Source organism: Apodemus sylvaticus, chromosome 1 (genome assembly GCF_947179515.1).
Source record: "Apodemus sylvaticus chromosome 1, mApoSyl1.1, whole genome shotgun sequence".
NCBI lineage: Eukaryota > Metazoa > Chordata > Mammalia > Rodentia > Muridae > Apodemus > Apodemus sylvaticus.
This window is the reverse complement of record NC_067472.1, coordinates 101,094,057-101,114,801: the sequence shown is the minus strand read 5'-3', so window position 1 is coordinate 101,114,801 and position 20,745 is coordinate 101,094,057. Positions and strand designations below refer to the sequence as shown.

Genomic DNA, 20,745 nt, shown 5'->3' with positions numbered 1-20,745 from the left:
TACATTACTACATACACATACGTCGATTTTCATTACTGCTCTACTAGTCACATGTTAGTGGGTCTAGTGTGATCCTGAAGACCAAAGAAGAAAGTTCAATATTTATTTGCTTTGTTACCATATAAGAAGTGAAAAAACTGGCCAACTATATAAGGCTATACCTTATACAGACAATCAATTAATGAGGTATTTCATACCAGGAAAAGTGACCCAGACTTGGTAAATTTTTCTAATTTCAGGCTTAAATGCATTTTCAATTGGGGGTTGGAAAGCAGGAATATATGATTTGGGATTTAAGATGGAATTCTTTTTAATGAAATTAATATTAATTCCTATCAGTAGTCTAGGAGCATGCAGAATGAGTTCTCAGCATTTCTGAGATAATTATTTCTCCACTGAAGACTATCTTATTAGACTCAGGAGGAAATATCTACTCACTTTAGTGATTCTCTACAAATCTTGTGACTCATAACTTCAATTTTCACTCACTCCCTTGGTCCAGACTGTTTATCAATCATTCTTTTAACCTAGAGTATTGAAAGAAGCCTCCCTGGTTTACCCAACCCTATTCAGATGCCCCATGTCCTTTTCAAAGTATCCATTCAGGCTATCCTATAAATTATGATGCCTAATTAGAATGTAAATAATGAAAAAAACACAGAAGGTGATAAATTTATATTTAATGACTACGTTATTGACACATCATGATCAAAGACAGTCAGAATGAAGAACACTATGTATCCCTAAAGGTTGATTTAGCATATATTCATAGAGGAAAGTGAGAGTAAGATTGTAACAGTAATTCTAAACTTGTAAGTTCAAGATGAATGTAGCAACATGCACACGTTTTGTCTATTGTAGTATCCTCATCAAACCAACAATAAAATATGGATAGATTTTCACAATTCCTTCTACAAAGTCCTTCTTTGGCTCATGTATCTCAGAACTACTGTTTGAATAGCTTGATAATCCCCTGCTTGATTTCCTGGGTTCGTACTCCATACACAATGGGATTGAGGGCAGGAGGGATGAGATGATGCAGCACATTGAGAAGAATTGGTACCTCTGATGGTATCTTCTTTCCTGCCTTATTTGTGAAGATAAAGACTAGCAACAGAGTATAGAAGAAGAGTATAAGGATGAGATGCGAACCACAAGTACTTAGGGCCTTGGTGACTGTGCCTCCAGACTGCTGACACATAACAACTCTCAAGATGAAGCAGTAAGACAGCAAGATGAGCACCAAGTCAGAACCTAGTAGGCACCAAACGCTCACAAATTGATATAGTTTATTTAGGCGAATGTCCCCACAGGAGAGCTTTGCTACAGAAATATTGGCACATATACAGTTCTCCACTACATTGCTGGCACAGTAATTGAGTCTAGCAGCCAGAACTGGAGTGGGCAGTGTAGCTAAAAGATTGCGGGCAACAATAAAAATGGCTGCATTAATGACAAACTGTTCTGTGATGATGGATGGGTAGCGCAGGGGGTGGCAGATAGCCACATAGCGATCATAAGCCATGACCAGAAAGGTAGAGGATTCCATCGGAAGGAAGGTATTCATGATGAACATCTGCAGGAAGCAGCCCTCAAAGCTGATGGAGTTCATGTTGAACCAGAAGATTAGCAGGACCTGCCAGAATTATCATTCTCAAAAACTCTGTGCATGCATTATCATCCTAAAATATGTAGTCTTAGGAAATTCATAAGGTATATGATTAAAACCATCCAAATCCTGAATCCACCTGGTTGGCATCCTAATTTTAAATATTTTCTATGTCCATGTTAATCTACAGCAGTGGTTCTCAATCTGCCTAATCCTGTGACCTTTTAATACAGTCCCCCATCTTGTGGTGACCCTCAATCAAAAAATTATTTTTGTGCTAGTTCATTAATGTAATTTTCTACCATTATGAGTTGTAATGTAAATATATAATATGCAGGATATCTGATAGGCAACCCTTGTAAAAGGGTCATTCAACCCCCTAAAGAGGTCATGACCCACTGGTTGAAACCACTGATCTACAGACTCTAGTTTATACCTATTCTTTAACCAAGCTTTTGTTGTAAAAGAATTTATTCACATATTATCATCAGTTGAGTTCCTTGGTTCTAAACCAATTCCAGTGGATTCATCTGCCATGTAGGGGTGCATGTGTCACAGGAGGATCAAAGACAGTAAGCCCAATGCTTACACTGGAACATCTCTAGTCCCTCCATACTTTGAGAAATCTTCCCTAAAATATTTCCTAAGTATATCACATACAAAGCATAAAAAGCCAATTAAATTTCAGTGACTAAATTTTAGATCCCTTGGATATAGAAGTGGGAAATTTTAGTCAAGGAGGGTGAGTATCTCTTGAACTGAGAAGAAATTTGGATTTAAAATATCACTAACGACAATAGGGAAAGAGTTATCAGTTGGGAGGTCATTAAAACTTCAAAACATAGGCATTAATAGTAAAAGGAGACCTGAATAAAGACCAACTGCATATCTAATGGGAAAAGAAATTGTGAAAGACTAGGAGGCAGGACTAATACTGGGATGTAAAATAAACAAATAAATAAATAAATAGGAAAAGAATAGAAGGGGATACAGCTTAGAGCTGAGAGAAGGATCTGATGTGATGATTAAGTGACACATTGAGCATTTTTCTTCAGGAATGAGAGGATTCACACAAAGATCAAAGAACTATCTAGCTGAAGATGAAAAGTGAGTGTCCTGACAGGGTCTGACCTTGGGGATGACTGTGAGGCAGAGGATGATGTCAAGCACAGAGAGGATGGCAAGCAGATAGTACATGGGCTCATGCAGAGATGCCTCCTGATGGATGGTGAGTAACAGCACAAAGTTGGCTGCAAGAGCCAAAACCAGGAGTGGAGCCAAGATGATGGATAGCCAGTGCTGTGTGTCCTGCATTCCTGGAAAGCAGATCATTAGAAACTCTGTCACCTGAATCCCTGTGTTGTTGGGAGATGATACCATGATGACATGTAGAGTTGAAAATTGCTGAAAAGAAACAGGCAAGAATTCAAAGGTTCTACTGTTTCATCAACAAAATTAATGTATATCCATTTCTATTATACTTGAACCACACATCTTCCTGATGACATAGTTTACATTATCACTCATAATTTTATGTGAAAATAAATATAAGACCTTCATATAAGGTCTCAGCCCAGATAGACTTCATTGCTTGCACTCAGATGCAGTCACACTTACAGGGTCTGTTTTGCTTTGTGTAAATCACTCTGAGATTCACATGTAGCATTCCTTTCCCTTAGAATGAGACCTTTTGTCCCCAAAAATTAAGTCCTACTTGCCCTATCCTTACTTGCCCTATCTTCATTTCTTGGAAGAGTGATTTCTCGCTTTTCACTTTAAACCAGGTGTACACTGCCACAGTTTTCAGACATATCAGAAGAGAGCATCAGATCTGCATTTCAGGTAGTGGTGAGGCACCCCTTGGTTGCTGGGAATTCAGCTCATGACCTCTGGAAGATCAGTGGGTGATCTTAACTGGGACAGAGAAATCAATCAATGGAATTGAAGATCCAGACAAAAACTCATAGACTTATGGACACTTGATCTTTGATAAAGAAACAAATAAATACAGTGGAAAAAAAGAAAGTCTCTACAATAAATAGTGCTGGCGTAACTGCTAGTCTGTATGTAGGAGACCAAATATATATCCATATTTTTCACCTTGCAAAAAGCTCAAGTCCAAGTGGATCAGAGGTCCTCAACATCAAACCAGATACACTGAGTCTAATATAAGAGAACATGAAAAAAGAGCCTCAAAATCATTGGCACAGGGGAGAAATTCCAGAACAGAACACAATGGTTCAGGATCTAAGATCAACAACTAATAAATGGGACCTTCTTAAACCAAAAAGCTTCTGTAAGGCAAAAGATGGCATCATTAGCACAAATCAGCAACCTACAGATTGGGAAAAATTCTTCACTAACTCTACATCCTTAATGGAGGCTAATATCCAAAATATATAAAGAACTCAACAAGTTAATCTTCAAAATCCCAAATAACCTAATTTTAAAAATGTGGTACAAAGCTAAACAGAGAATTTACAACAGAAGACTCTTGAAAGGCAAAGAAACACTTAAAAATATTCAAAGTCCTTTGTCATCAGGAGTTATGATTTTGATGTTAAGTGAAACTTGAAGAATCATCACAAGATATTCTAGATATTTATCAGGGAAGATAAATTAAATAGACTAAAGAAGTGTTACAGGATGCATGGAATTATTACTCTTATTTAATCTTACAATTGTCTTAAATGTGTACATCAAATAAATATTCACCATATTATAACCATCAGATTGAAAAAAAACTCTCTCTTTTCTCCCGTGTGGTCCTAAAATGGTCAGGCATGTTGTTATTAAATATTAATAATACTTTGCTAGCCACACTTACATTTGTTTTATAAGATGTTATGGACAGAATATCATCTTTTATTATATCATAGAGAAACATACTAGCCAACTGGTTAAAGATAGGCATTCAATAACCCCATTGCAGATGTAGAGACCTGATTAACCAATGAAAGTACCATAAATTTGACAAATGTACTGTATTATTTATTAACTCCACATTTTTCCTACTCAAGGTTACTATAACTGCTGCTTAACTCTCAGGAAAAAATGTGAATGAAGCAGAGAGTAAAAACATCATTTAGTGGTGAAATATACTCAGCACCATGATACAAAAACACATCTGGGACTAAAATAGAAGCCTCTCCCTTACCTGATACCTTGCATAGTGTCAGAATGTGCTATATAGGTTGTTAGCGTGGGGAGTCAATTTGAATTCTCCAAACTATGATATCAATCTGACAAACAAGATTTGACCACTTATACAATAGTATCATTACTGCTATGGAGGTAACTCACCATTCTCTGCATTTGAGGTCCACTCCACAGTATATAATTCGTATATGGCATTAAACTTACTGGAAGACCCATGACAGGCAGGTCATAGGATGAGGTGGGGACTTAATTCTGTTGTTTTAATAAACTGATGCAGCACCGAATTACCTTCTAAAATACACGCTTATACCCATAGACAGTTAAAACGGTTTCACTTAATCAAAGCCCTTCTTTCTAATGAACTTTGATAGAAGAGACTTGAAGCGGCATATGGTCCACAGAATAAATGGCAGTTAGCTAGTACTCATCCCTAAACAAGACTTTGATATCATCCTCTCCAACAATCAGGGAGCGTTGTAGAAGAAGATGCAGAACAGTACAAGTATGAGCCAGAATATAGAGAGAAGGGCTGCTAAAGGACATCAGATCAACACAGAGCCACAGCAAACACAACTCTTAGCAACTACCAAGAGCACACTAGATCTGCAGGAGATAGGAGCCCATCAACAACCAAGCACGGATACAGGAGCTACCTAAGGGGCCTGATCCCTAACCACTGAACTATTTACTCTGGATAAATTCAAAGAATAGAGAACCTTTGCCTTCAGCTGTGTACCTGCTGATGGCTACACTGGGTTCCAATGGGAAGCCCCAGCTCAGCAGTCACACAGATTGGGCCTAATTAAATGTCTTACAACAAAATCCAAAGTCATAAATCTGGGAAATGGACAAGTAAGGAGGAGAGGGGCTTGCTCTGTAGAGGTACATAAAAGAGGATGGAAACAGTAAGGCCAAATTGTCAAAGAACTACCTTAATAAAAAAATAATAATTAATGGTAAGAAAAAAGGCATAAAAATGATTAAAGAGAAAATAAACATAAAACACAAGTGCACAAACACTTTTGTATATTTAGTAAGGACCAAAAATATTTCTGCATTTTCTGTGGAAAGATACAACAATATATAGGACATAAGACCCCCTAATATAAGCAATAACTAGAGGAATTTCACTATTTTTGCTTTATAATGTGAGTAATAATCTCACTTTATTTTTATGAGAGGTGAAGTTATTAGGCCATGCTCTTCTCTGGAGAGGCAAACTCACCTCTTATATCTGGATCTGGGGAATGCTGTAAGGGTTGTCTACCATATAGGATGCAAACATATTCCCAGTCAAGCTTTATAGATGCTCCTTTTTTCTTGAATACATACAAAAGTCTTCCCATAGAGGTTTTCCAATCAGTTTCAGATCTATTATTCTGCTATTCCCATTATCTTTATCCTAAGTCACAACTACTTCCTGCTCCTCTTTCCCTCCCTCCAGTTTTTTCAGAATTGTAGATTTCTTTTCCATAGATGCATTTCTCTCTGTGAGTCTATACTTCTCAGCCACCTTTTCTTTTTTCTTTTAAGTTCTGCTCTCATATATTACATTCTGGCCACAGTTTCCCCTCTCTTCCCTCCTCCCAGTCTCTCCCACCTCCATCCCTCTCCCAGAGATCCATCCCCTCCTACTTCCATCAGAAAAGAGCAGGACCCCCAGAGACATCAAGGAAACATGGCATAACAAGCTACAATAAGACCATGCACATAACATCATATCAAGTTAGCCACCTTTCTTAGGAGGTTCAAAGCACATAAAGACAAAAGATAAGATGAGGTTGTTTTTCCTTCTTTTTGCTTCTGTCAGAGAAAGAATACATACATGTCCTGTGAGTTCAGATGACCCAAACCCCAGCTGCTCAAGTTCTTCTGACACAAATTATCCTCATCATGTACATTCACAAGAATATAATAACATCCTGAAATAAATAACAGAGTCAAAGGATAAACTTCATGATCACTTGAACTTGGTTTTCTGATGCACAGTTCCTGAAGCACTTACTAAGTTCTCTAGAGAGCAGATAGGACTACCCCATGGCTTGGAGACAATGTCTGGCTATTCAATTCCTCAATGCCCTGTGATCATGAATATGGTATCTAGATGCTTTTATTAAACTGTTATCTGTGTAATAGTCATTCCCCTGAGGCTGGAAAGGCATGGGTTTTGAATGTTGCTCCCATGGGGTCCTGCCTCTCTGAGGATACACAGACATATCTAATGTAAATAAATCAATAAATAGCAATAAAGAGATTTTTGCTTTAAAGTCATGCATAGTCTCTCTGGAGATGGTTGGGTATTACATAAGCTGAAGTGTATTCCTTCTAATGGGAAGGTCTATCACTCAAGAGCAGAGATGATGCATATTTCATTGTTTAATTATGTGTATGTGAGGGAGGAATGTTTTCACAAGAGTACAGCTCCCATAGAGGCCAGAAGAGAGGATTAGATTCCCTGGACCTGTAGTTCCAAGGAGTTAAGTCACCTGACATGGGTGATGGAACCAAATCCGTGTTGTCAGCAACAGCAGCATTTACATTTTTCCCACTCCGACCTCCACTTGGTGTTTTTTATTATTATTTATTTATTTATTTATTCATTTTTTATGCTCCATATTTTATTCCCCACCCCCACCACTCACACCCCCCCATCCACAATCTGTTCCACATCTCGTACCTCCTCCCCATGACCCTGTCTCCATGTAGATGTGCCCACGTCCCACCCCTCAGCCCCTGTGACCTCTAAACTCCCTGGGGCCTCCAGTCTCTTTAGGGTTAGGTCATCCATCTCTGAATGAACACTGTGTGTTGGGGGCCTCATATCAGCTGGTGTATGCTCCCTGTTTGGTGGTCCAGTGATTGAGACTGCTGGGCCTCCCACAGGATTGCGCTTGTCTTCAACTTCTTTCAGTCTTCCCCAATTCAACAGTCAGCTGCTTCTGTCCATGACTGGGTGCAAATATCTGCATCTGACACTTTCAGCTGCTTGTTAGGACTTCTGAAGTGCGGTCATGCCCCGTCCCTTTTTGTGAGCACTCCATAGCCTCAGGAATAGTGTCAGGCCTTGGGACCTCCCCTGAGCTGGATCCCACTTTGGGTCTGTCTCTGGACCTTCTTTTTCTCAGACTCCTCTCCATTTTCATCTCTGTAATTCTTTCAGAGAGGCACGATTATAGGTCAGAGTTGTGACTATGAGATGATTACCCTCTCCCTCATTTGATGCCCTGTCTTCCTCCTGAAAGGACTCTATAAGTTCCCTCTCCCAACTGTCTGGCATTTCATCTAAGGTCTCCCTTTGAGTCCTGAGAGTCTCTTACCTCCCAGGTCTCTGGTGCCTTCTGGAGGGTCGCCCCTAGGTTGCCTGTTTCCATTCTTTCTGCTGGCCCTCAGGGCTTCAGTCCTTTTCCCTCACCCAATACCAGATCATGTTCCCCTATCCCCCGACTCCTTCCCCCCATCCACTTTCCCTCCCGGTCTTTCCACTCCTTCCCCATTTGTGACTGCTTATTATTCCTCCCAGGTGGGACTGAGGTTTCCTCACTTGGGCACTCCAACTTGTTGAACCTTTTGAGTTCTGTGGACTGAATCTCTGGCACTCTGTTCTTTTTAACATATACTTATTAGTGAGAACATACCATGCTTGTCATTTTGGGTCTGGGTTACCTCACTTGGGATGATATCTTCTAGTTCCATCCATTTGCCTGCAAATCCCAAGATGTCCTAGTTCTTAATAGCTGAGTAGTATTTCATTGTGTAAATAAACCCCATTTTCTGTATCCATTCTTCTGTTGTGGGACAGAAGTTGTTTCCAACTTCTAGCTGTCACAAATAAGACCACTATGAATATAGTGGAACATGTATCCCCAGTGTTATGGTGGGGCATATTTTGGGTATATTCCCAAGAGTGGTATAGTTGGGTCTTCAAGTAGATCTATTTCCAATTTTCTGAGTAACCTCCAGATTGATTTCCAGAGTGGTTGCACCAGTTTGCAATCCCATCAGCAATGGGGGAGTGTTCCTCTTTCTCCACATTCTCTCCAACATGTGTTGTCACCTGTGGTTTTGATCTTAGCCATTCTGATCGGTGTAAGATGGAATCTCAGGGTCATTTTGATCTGCATTTCTCTGATCACTAAGGACTTTGGACAGTTCTTTAGATGCTTCTCAGCCATTCAAGATTCCTAAGTTGTGAAATCTCTGTTTAGTTCTATACCCCATTTTTTGATTGGATTGTTTGGGGGGTTTTTTTGGTGATTAGTTTCTTGAGTTCTTTATATAATTTGGATATTAGCACTCTATTGGATGTGGAGTTAGTGAAGACTTTTTCCCAATCTGTAGGTTGCCAATTTGTCATATTGACTATGTCCTTTACCTTACAGAAGCTTTCCACTTTCATGAAGTCCCATTTATCAATTCTTGCTCTTAGAACATGAGCCATTGGAATTCTGTTTAGGAAATTTCCCCTGTGCCAATGAGTCCAAGGCTCTTTCCCACTTTTTCTTCTATAAGATTCAGTGTATCTGGTTTTATGTTGAGGTCCTTCATCCACTTGGACTCGAGCTTTGTGCAAGGTGACAAATATTGGCCTATTTTCATTTTTCTACAACCAGCCAGTTATACCAGCACTGTTTATTGAAGATGCTCTCTTTTTCCATTGTATATTTCTGACTTCTTTGTCAAAGATCAAGTGTCCATAAGTGTGTGGTTTTATTTCTGGGTCCTCAATTCTATTCAATTGATCACGTGTCTGTTTCTGTACCAATACCATGCAGTTTTTATCACTAATGCTCTGTAGTAAAACTTGAGTTCAGGGATAATGAGTATTCACTTAGAGTGAAGTTTAGTACATGGAGATAAGAATGGATCAATTCACATTTTCTGCATGCTGACCTCCAATTGAACCAGCACCATTTGTTGAAAAGGTCACTGTGCCAATACCATGCAGTTTTTAACACTATTTTTCTGTAGTATTGCTTGAAGTCAGGGATACTGATTCCCCCAGAATTTCTTTTGTTATTGAGAATAGTTTTAGCTATCCTGGGTTTTTTGTTATTCCAGACGAATTTGAGAATTGCTTTTTCTAACTCTGTGAAGAACTGAGTTGGGATTTTGATGGGGATTGTGTTGAATCTGTAGATCGCTTTTGGCAAGATGGCCATTTTAACTATATTAATCCTGCCGATCCACGAGCAAGGCAGATTTTTCCATTTTCTGAGGTCTTCTTTGATTTCCTTCTTCAGAGACCTGAAGTTCTTGTCATATAGATCTTTCACTTGTTTGGTTAGAGTCACACCAAGATACTTTATATTGTTTGAGGCTATTGTGAATGGTGTCATTTCCCTAACTTCTTTCTCAGCCTCCTTATCCTTTGAGTATAGGAAGGCAACTGATTTGCTTGAGTTGATTTTATAACCAGCCACTTTGCTGAAGTTGTTTATCAGCTGTAGGAGTTCTCTGGTGGAGGTTAGGTTCCAGTCCTGAGGCCTCTGGCGGGAGCCTTCAGATCGCTGCATCGGGATCCAGAACAGCTTGGGCTACAACACCACATCTCCAGGCCTTGCAAAAGGCCAGAGGGGCACCTGGGAGGCCGGCTAGGAGGAGTCACTGTGCTCTGGTGAATCCAGCAGGCCCAGGCGGGAGCATTCAGGTGTCTGCTTCAGGATCTGAACAGCCTGGGCCACAGCACTCGGTCTCCACAAAGTGCAAGAGGCCTGGTGTGCACCCAGAGGCAGACTGGGAGCACAGAGCTTGCTCCAGTGGGTAGGCACCACAGAGCTTAGGTTCCACACCTGAGGCCTCTGGCGGGAGCCTTCAGATCTCCACTTCAGGATCCAGAACAGCCTGGCCTACAACACCACATCTCCATGTCCTGCAAGAGGCCTGAGGGACACCTGGGAGGCCGGTTGGGAGGAGTCAGTGTGCTCTGGTGAGTCCAGCAGGCCCCGGTGGGCACCTTCAGGTGTCTGCTTCAGATCTGAACAGCCTGGGCCACAGCACCCTGTATCCAGGCAGTGCAAGAGGTCAGCTGTGCACCAGAGGCCACCTGGGAAGAGGCAGCTTGCACTGGTGAGTCCAGCATTGACAAGACCAACTAACACCAGTGAGAACTAGATGGCAAAAGGCAAACGCAGGAACTTCACTAACAGAAATCAAGGCAATATGGCAGCATCTGAACCCAATTCTCCCTTAACAGCATGTCCTGGATAGCCCATCACACCAGAAAAACAAGATTTGGATTTAAAATCACTGGTCATGATGCTGGTAGAGAAACACATGAAGGACATACTTAAAGAAATTCAGGAGAAAATGGATCAAAAGAATTGCTTTTTCTAACTATGAAGAATTGAGTTGGGATTTTGATGGGTATTGCGTTGAATCTGTATACTGCTTTTGGCAAAATGGCCATTTTAACTATATTAATCCTGCCGATCCATGAGCATGGGAGGTTTTTCCATTTTTTGAGGTCTTCTTCCATTTCCTTCTTCAGAGTCTTGAAGTTCTTGTCATACAGATCTTTCACATGTTTGGTAAGAGTCATCCCAAGGTACTTTATACTGTTTGTGGCTATTGTGAAGGGTGTCATTTCCCTAATTTCTTTCTCAGCTTGCTTATCCTTTGAGTATAGGAAGGATACTGATTTGCTTGTGTTGATTTTATAACCTGCCACTTTGCTGAAGTTGTTTATCAGCTGTAGGAGTTCTGTAGTGGAGTTTTTTGGGTCACTTAGGTAGACTATCATATCATCTGCAAATAATGATAGTTTGACTTATTCCTTTCCAATTTGTATCCCTTTGACCTCCTTATGTTGTCTAATTGCCAGAGCTAGTACCTCAAGTGCAATATTGAAAAGATAAGGAGAAAGGGGGGAGCCCTGTCTAGACCCTGATTTTAGTGGGATTGCTTCAAGTTTCTCTCCATGTAGTTTGATGCTGGCTACTGGTTTGCTGTATATTGCTTTTACTATATTTAGGTATGGGCCTTGAATTCCTGTTCTTTCCAAGACTTTAAGCATGAAAGGATGCTGAATTTTGTCAAATGCTTTTTCAGCATCCAATGAAATGACCATGTGGTTTTTTTCTTTGAGTTTGTCTCCTTGTACTAAGCTCACCTCCAAATGGATCAAGGACCTACACATAAAGCCAGATACTCTGAAGCTAATAGAAAAGAAACTGGGGAAGACCCTTGAGGACATCGGTACAGGGGGAAAATTTCTGAACAGATCACCAATAGCGTATGCTCTAAGATCAAGAATTGACAAATGGGACCTCATAAAATTACAAACTTTCCATAAGGCAAAGGACACCATCAGAAGGACAAATCGGTAAGCAAGAAATTAGAAAAAGATCTTCACCAACCCTACATCAGATAAGAGGGCTAATATCCAATATATACAAGGAACTCAAGAAAGTTCCTTAGACCCCAGAAAACCAAATAACCATATTAAAAAATGGGGTACAGAGTTAAACAAAGAATTTTCACCTGAAGAACTTCGGATGGCGGAGAAGCATCTTAAAAAATGCTCAACTTCATTAGTCATTAGGGAAATGCAAATCAAAACAACCCTGAGATTTAACCTTACACCAGTCAGAATGGCTAAGATTAAAAATTTAGGAGACAGCAGGTGTTGGCAAGGATGTGGAGAAAGAGGAACACTCCTCCACTGCTGGTTGCAAATTGGTACAACCACTCTGGAAATCATTCTGGCGGTTCCTCAGAAAACTGGGCACATCACTTACAGAGGATCCTGCTATACCACTCCTGGGCATATACCCAGAGGATTCCCCAGCATGTAATAAGGATATATACTCCACTATGTTCATAGCAGCCCTATTTATAATAGCCAGAAGCTGGAAAGAACGCAGGTATCCTTCAACAGAGGAATGGATGCAAAAAAATGTGGTATATATACACAATGGAGTACTATTCAGCAATTAGAAACAATGAATTCATGAAATTCTTAGGCAAATGGATGGAGTTGGAGAACATCATACTAAGTGAGGTAACCCAGTCTCAAAGATCAATCATGGTATGCACTCACTGATAAGTGGATATTAGCCTGGAAAACTGGAATACCCAAAACATAATCTACACATCAAATGAGGGACAAGAAGAACGGAGGAGTGGCTCCTGGTTCTAGAAAAACTCAGTCTAGCAGTATAGGCAAAACCAGAACAGGGAAGTGGGAAGGGGTGGGTGGGAGAACAGGGGGAGGAAAGGGGGCTGATGGGACTTTCGGGAAGTGGGGGGGCTAGAAAAGGGGAAATCATTTGAAATGTAAATAAAAAATATATCGAATAAAAAAAATAAAATGGAGCCAAAGGATTAAGACTTTAATGGATTTTAAATCGAATTTCAAGGCATAAAGTTATAAGTTTCAAATAAGCAAAGGATTTTATAAGGATCAAGACCTAGTAAGAGAGAGGAACTGTACTAGAGGTGGTGAATGACACAGCAGGTCTACCTGTTACATGGATGTAGTATGTTATATAATAAAGATCAGCTGTTCTTGAAGAATCTGGAGAAGCAGTAAGCAAGGGAAAAGTGAACCGAGGCATTTGCATTTAGTAGTTAATTGCCTATATGAGTTCAGGTTTAGAATCATTTCACAGATTAAGTCTTCTAAGCCTTCAAAAACAGAATACAAATATAAATATTTTCTTCCTTAAACGAGAAAGCCAGAGATTATATTGAGATCAAAGTTGCCATATTGGTATGCTAGGGTTTACACAAAACTCAGCCTCCTTCCAAGGGAAGAAGTCTTGGGTTCTATGATATATGAGGCTGCACTGAACTTTAAGTTACAGGAGATTTTTCAGTTGCCCTTTTGGGAATATAGCATATAAATAATACAGGCCTTTTCCTAAGAAATATCCAAAGAATGTAAGAAACAGGATGTAATGTTTTATTCACTTTTATGCAACAAAAGACCCACAACACAAAACATTTTATATCAGCTCCTCTAAAGCATAGGAGATGAGAAGATAGATAAAGCACTTCACATGCCATGGAAGATCTTACAGAAGGGCACACTCAAGACTCTAAGAGGCAAAATTACCTCCATTGGTGAATAGAGGCAGGCATTGTGCACTAGGTAGACTTTAACAGAGGCTGGAGGACAGGGACAAGTTATAAGTGGGTATAGTCATGTCACATTTTTCTAAGAGGATAAATGAGCATGCACTTAAAGTAAGATTATCAGTAAGTGCAGGATATAATCTCAGAATAAAATGAACTAGCAGCCGACTGTGGAGGGAGGGGTGGTAGAAGGGTGCTTGAAGCACCTTATAGTTTGGTTAGAATCAAACTTTGGTGTTATGTAGCAGAAAAAAAGGATAAAAGCTAGTTTGGTGAAGAAAATACTAAAGAAAGTTAAATTTAACTTTCTTTAGTATTTTCTTAGAATAGTTAGGTCATCCTACATCAGAGTGTCAAAAGCCATTCTCAAGTGACTGTTAGGAAATAACTCACAGGAAGTTCTCAGTTACTATTCCAAAAAAAGAGGCCTACCTGCTGATAAATTAATCCTTGGAAATGCCTATCAATCAGCATTTAGTCACTAACACTTGCAGTATGACCATAACTGCAAATAGTAGAATCTGTGTTTAGCAAAACCTACCAGCTCAGATGCCTGAATCTTGAAGATGTGAGACTGACAAGCTGGGCTCAACATGGAGGAAAGAATGTATACATCTAAGGCAAGTGGCAAAAAGAGGAGTGCAGATGGTGCCTCAAATCTGATGGAAAAATCAGACTGGACAGCATGAAATCAGGCATTGATAAAATATAGCACAAGAAAGAACAGACCATTTTGTTTATCTTAAAGCGTGTATCTTAAAGCTATAAAAGATATTATCCACAAGGAAAGAGCTGCTGGAAGTTCATGTCCTAAAGAAGGGCTATTTATTAAAAATGGCAGAGTGTGAGGAGTGTGAGCAGGAGCTGCTGCTGCATGTGCAAAGAAGTTTCCAGGGCGGTACATGGCCTCCCTACCTGGACCATTCCTCAGCTATCATTAGAGAAGTTACCTCCTGCAGCAGGTGGCAACAAAATCAGAGACCCCATCCAGACAATGAGCTGAGAGTGAGAGACCTTGGAACACACAGTCCTAAGCAGGATGTGTCCATCAAATCCTGCAGAAGAGGAGATGGAAAGAGCGTAAGAGCCATGGAGGATGGAGGACTCCAAGGAAACGAAACTTTCTCAACAGCACTCTTGATGCACATATGAAGTCACAAAGTCTGCAGCAGCATGCACAGGGCCTGCATGGGTCTGCACCAGATAGAATCTTAGAGCTGAGCAGAGAAGTGAACACATGTCCCCAACCCCACCCAGAAGACATCTCCAAGTGATAACCACTTGTAAATGAACAATTTGTTTTCTCCAAAGGAGTCTCACTAGGGAAACAAAGCACCTACAGGCAGCCTGCATGCCCAGAAGTAGATGCCATGGCATACTTTTAACCTTAGAGGTCCTTTGCCTTGAAAAATCTATTTCAGCAAAAGAAAAAATAAAATCACAGTTAAGTCTGATACAAAATAATAAAATCAAATGAGTTTTGGAATGTTTTTAGGGTCTTCTTGTGTTTGCAAACGTGTGTCTCTGAGTCTAGACATGTATCTTGTGTTTTTTCTTCAATGTATTTGTTTTCTCTTATTTTGAGTTGTTTGTTTTCTCTTATTTTGTTTTATTGTATTTTATTCTTATTCCTTAGATGACTATTATCTAAAAGAAGACAGAAAGGGACTGGATCTGGATGAGTGGGAAAGGAGGACGGAACTGAGAGTAGTTGGGGGAAGGGAAACTAATGAGAATATATTGTATGAAAAAAAATCTATTTCAGCAAAAGAAAAAATAAAATCACAGTTAAGTCTGATGCAAAATAATAAAATCAAATGAGTTTTGTAATGTTTACTCATCCTTTACTTGTCTCTAATGTCATTTCAAAATAAATGTTTAGTTCAATTAAAAACTAAATAATAAAAATGTTAGTAAGGTCTATCGAGGTGTCATGCACAGCAGGAAGCAGGAACAAGCAACATTAAGGGAGAATCAAAAGATTTGACATGTGAAAGCACACAAGCAATTTAAGGGACTAGAAAGTTCTTAAACTATTGAATTACATTTACTCATTATATGACATATATAATTACAACTTAGCAAGCTCGTCTCACATATATTAGGCCATGGGAACTTTCAAATAACTCCAGAATGAAAAACTCAGGGTTTGGCTGCAAACGAAAGCTCATTTCCCAGTTCTTATTCTTTTACCTGTGGCTGACTTTACAATCTTCACTCTATCAGGTCCCATTTCATCATGATTACTTAACAATTTAAAGTTACATATATGTACTGAAGGTTTTAAGGGACTTAGAAACATAGAAGACGCTGTTAAAAAACATAATGCTTCATATGTAGTGTTTCTGATTACCAATGTCTGTGTCTTACTTCTTACAACCTCCTCAGCAGGTTCCGTATTCCCTGCTTGATCTCCCTGGTTCTTACCCCATAAACAATGGGATTCAGAGCTGGAGGGATCAGGTGATGCAGGATGTTGAGCAGGATGGGGACATCTGGGGGAATCCTCTCCCTGGCCAGGTTAGTGATGACCAGTACCAGCAAGACTGTGCTGAAGAAGAGGATGAGGATAAAGTGGGAACCACATGTGCTCAGTGCTTTGACCACAGCTCCCTCCGCTTTGATCCTAAGCACAGCCTTCAGGATGAAAGAGTAAGATAGGACAATGAGGATGAGGTCAGAGCCCAGCAGGGTCCAACCTATGACAAACTGGTAAAGTTTATTAAAAGTGATGTCATCACAGGAGAGCTTGGATACAGACATGTTAGTGCAGATGCAGTTCTTGATAATTCTTGCACAATATCTCAGTTGGGAAGAAAGTATGGGGATAGGCATAGTAAGAATCCCATTTCTGGTTGCTACAAAGATGGCAGCCCTAACCACGAACCGGTCAGTGATGATAGACGGGTACTGCAGAGGCTTGCAGATGGCCACATAGCGGTCATAGGCCATGACCATGAAGGTGCAGGACTCCATCGTCAGGAAACTGTTCATAACAAACATCTGGAGGAAGCAGGCAGAGAAGCTGATGGATTTATTGTCAAACCAGAAGATGGCCAGGACCTTAGGGATAACAGTGAGGCAGAGCACAATGTCCAGCAGGGACAGAAGGCTGAGCAGGTAGTACATGGGCTCATGCAGAGAGGCCTCCATCCTGATGGTGATGAGAAGGGTGGCGTTGGCCCCCATGGCTAGGAGGAAGAGGAGGCTGAGGGGCAGGGACAGCCAGTGCTGCCAGGGCTGGTAGTTGGGGAAGCAGATGAGGAGGAAGTCAGGGACCATGATAGAGGAAGTGTTGCTTTGTGCTTCCATGGATTGCTTTCTGATCATGACTGACACCAGAAAACCTTGGGGCTAGAAGAGAGATAAATCATCCACACACTATGAATACCCACAAGGAGGTGGCATATAATAATCACTAAAAAGTAATAATATGGTTCTGTGGGTAAAGGCACTTGCAAGCAAGTGACCTCAGTTAAATCCTTGAACCAACATGATGGAAGAAGAGAACTCAGTTCCACAGATTATCCTTTGTCCTCCACACATGTGCCACGGCATACATGGGACACATATAACCAGGGAGATCAAGCAGGGAATATGGAACCTGCTGAGGAGGTTGTAAATTAATTTGAAAGTCATAAGAGGTAATCTGGCATTGGCCTAGGTGCCCATGTATTCTATTAAAAAGTCACTAAGAATTGATATAAAAGGTATTATTTTCTAGTTTTATTTGGATAATTCCCGTTTCACTGCTTTTCATTTTTTCACACCCAATTAGATTAATAAATTATATTAACATCCTTCTTAAAATAGAATTCCATTGTTTTTCTAAATCTTATTAAGTAAAAACCTGAAGTCTGTATTGCTTGGATTATGCATTTTTCTGTCACTGAAACAAAATACTCGGGCCTTAAAGTTAATGCTCAGACATTAAGCCTTCACTGGACTGTCTGTCTTTTTTTTCTTCCAAAAGAAGATGTAACAGGCAAATCAGTAGCCAGACCCAAGGGTATCACCAGAATGTATCTGGTGACTTCATTGAAGATACAGCCTTCATTTGGACAGGAAAAGCAACTGGATGACAAAAAAAAAAGTAGACTCAGTGATAAAATATAATGGAAATATATTCTAATACACTAGATAGTGGGTGGGATGTGAACTAGAGATTTTAGGAGCCAGTAGGTTTGGGATACAATCAAAATGATTCCCATGAATTCTCCATGAGTCAAGCAGCTTCTCGTTCATTATTGGGCCTCATAAGTGATAACTAACTTATGAAACATGTAATAAACTAAAGTGTTACATCGTTTACACACAAGGGCTATTCTCTGAGTCTTGGTGCATATTCCCCAGTGAAACTATGCTTTTAATGCTCTGAGAAAGCCCACACGTGGCATTTTTAACTCAGCAGTGATAGTGGTCCTGTTGATGGCTAAGGTCAGCTTCTCTCTCTCATTTGAAGAATGGAAGTGATTTTCTCAAAGGCAAGGAGTGTGAGTAGCCAAAGGCATTTTGGAGGTAGAAATAAACTAATTTGCTCTTCTGTGTTTACACACTGTAATAATGCCCTAAAAGGCTTCCTAGCACCAAAAAGTCTAGAGCAAAAATATAATACAAACCATGTGTGTATCTGTATGCTATTGAGTACAGTATGGAAAAGTACTGCTAGGTATTTGTGTTTTCATTTTGATTAATATATGAAGTTAATCTTGATGTTAATTCAATGACATCTGTTGCTTTTAGGTGGTATATGGGAATTTATTTTATGTCATTCCATTCAAAATTGTGGTTTTGCTTTCTTTTTTCTAAATAGCCTCCCTTTGGGGATTTCTTTGTGAATTTATCTTCTTTGCTTCGGAATGGAAACCTACAAAGGACAGGGATAATCAAACATTTATTGTCCCAGCACAGGTCATCCTACGGTCTTCCATAGACTACCACCATATAGTCTTCCAAAGCCTAGCTCTCCAGAAAATAGCAACCCAGTTACCTCCACCAAGCCACATCCTCCTCGTCTCTTACACCTTACTTCAAGCAGGGAATTTATATCTATGTTTTATTAACAACCATAGTTACTATTTACTGAGAAATGGCAAGTTTTTAAGATATCAAATGTGGCACTAGGCACATTATTTTTTGTGTGTCAGAAATATCTGAAAACTAACACTAATTAGTGTTAATAAAGGAAGGCAAAACAGTGAAGATCAAAGGGGTAGAAATTGAATTTTTAAAATACAGCTTCACATACAAATCCAGGTAAAAACATATCTATCCTTTCCTATAAGGCAGACTATACAAACTTACCTTGGCTAGATGATAGTCAGCTTTAAGAAATAAATGTCCTTCTGTAAAGTTATCTTTATCATTTCCAACTGGTTATTAAATTCATTTCCCTAGAACAATAAAACAAAGATAAAAAATTATATCCATATCCTATCTAGAGTCTTCTAAGAGATATGGTAGCTTGAGCAATCAAAGAGATGATCCAACAGAAGAAGCAAGAGAGCCCTAACATATAAGGTAGAATGAGAAACCAGAAGTGTGCCCAAGGAACCAGGATACCTGGCCCTCATCTGAAACTTGTACAGCAGACTTTATGGAGGCTGAATTGTAGTTGCTAACATAAATTTACTGAGACTTTCCTAGTTTCTGGCTCATATAGACAGTGATGAAAGTATAATTGTAATTTAGGACTCTTTAACCTGATGATACCTGTTTTCTAAATGAGTAGTGTACAATTCACACCCAGGAAATGGAGGACTCAACAGAAAGTAGGGGTAGAATCTCAAATTTTAATATCAGGCTTGCAGTAATCCTACTGGAAGGAGACCTTCTTCCTGTTTGCCTTAGACACACATGCCACCACCCCTACCACCATCTCTTCCTCAAATATTCCTGATTCTAAAACAATATCAGCAGCTCCCACAAATGCTGTTTATGGCAGTTGGTTGCACTATTTAGACCAGCCTTGCAAAGATGCTGAAGGGAATTTTCATGCCCTAAGCTCCATTCTGTCCCTTCTCTTCTCACTGCCCATAGGGGCTAAAGCACTTAAGACTATCTGAACTGGGAGCATACAGCCTATCCCTCATGGAGTTGGGTAAGAAAACACAGAAGACAAACACAACATGGAAACATTGTTAGGGAAGAAAATAAAGTTAACTAAAATAAAATTAAATAGAAATTTCTAAACATATTAGATAGATTAGATAGATAGATAGATAGATAGATAGATAGATAGATAGATAGAGAGATAGATAGAGAGATAGAGAGATAGAGAGATAGATTATAGATACATTTGAAAGCAAACATTTCCAGATAAAAGATCTTAACTAATTCAAGGAAAAGAATACTCTAGAAAATATGTTTCAGCAGGGGTACAATGAAGGAACTTCTTGACTTTTTATGGAGTTCCATAGCAATGAACAAATTTAAACTGAAAATTGTCAAAATTTAAAATATATAGAAATGGAGCTGAGGAGAGGATTCAGTGGGTAAAGTATTTGCTAAACAAGCACCAGGTTCTGAGTTCAGATTCCCAACTCCCATCTAAGATCCAAGTCTGGGGTGTAATCTGTAATTTCAGCTCTAGCAGGTTGGAGACAGGTTGATGCTGGGGTCTTATTCCTCAGTCAGTACAGCTAAAATGGTGAGTTCCAGGTTTAGTGAGAGGCCCTGTCACAAAAATGGAATAAAGAACAATAGTGGAAGACAATTCCTTCTTTTCTTTATCTCGTTCTCCATGCTGGTACCGTTAGGCTACACACACGCACTTCCACCTTTAACCAATGCTTCTATTTACTGGTTCACATCAATGGGTAGTTCCTGAATCACCTACTCCTAGAAGGCCTTCCTGTTATGGACCTAACATAACTAAGTTTTAAACTGTAAAGCTTTAATTG

General features: G+C 39.7%; 2 protein-coding genes across 2 annotated transcripts; both read right to left on the bottom strand.

The window, feature by feature from the left end:
- Window positions 1-946: 946 nt before the first annotated feature.
- Window positions 947-2,989, bottom strand: LOC127680481 (olfactory receptor 56A4-like). Its single transcript, XM_052175958.1, has 2 exons — window positions 2,741-2,989; window positions 947-1,636 (listed from the first exon to the last, which is right to left on the bottom strand). Exons 1-2 carry the CDS (start codon window positions 2,987-2,989, stop codon window positions 947-949), a joined length of 939 nt encoding a protein of 312 aa, XP_052031918.1.
- Window positions 2,990-16,216: 13,227 nt separating this feature from the next.
- Window positions 16,217-17,173, bottom strand: LOC127680476 (olfactory receptor 56A4-like). Its single transcript, XM_052175945.1, has one exon. It carries the CDS (start codon window positions 17,171-17,173, stop codon window positions 16,217-16,219), a length of 957 nt encoding a protein of 318 aa, XP_052031905.1.
- Between the last annotated feature and the right edge of the window lie 3,572 nt (window positions 17,174-20,745).

What these genes read in the sequence shown, in the direction of transcription:
- LOC127680481 (XM_052175958.1), bottom strand. Translation starts at nt 2,989, where the DNA reads ATGGTATCATCTCCCAACAACACAGGGATTCAGGTGACAGAGTTTCTA. An exon ending in GCCTCACAGTCATCCCCAAG is followed by an intron (nt 1,637 to 2,740) that starts GTCAGACCCTGT and finishes TAATTCTGGCAG; the next exon opens with GTCCTGCTAATCTTCTGGTT.
- LOC127680476 (XM_052175945.1), bottom strand. Translation starts at nt 17,173, where the DNA reads ATGATCAGAAAGCAATCCATGGAAGCACAAAGCAACACTTCCTCTATC.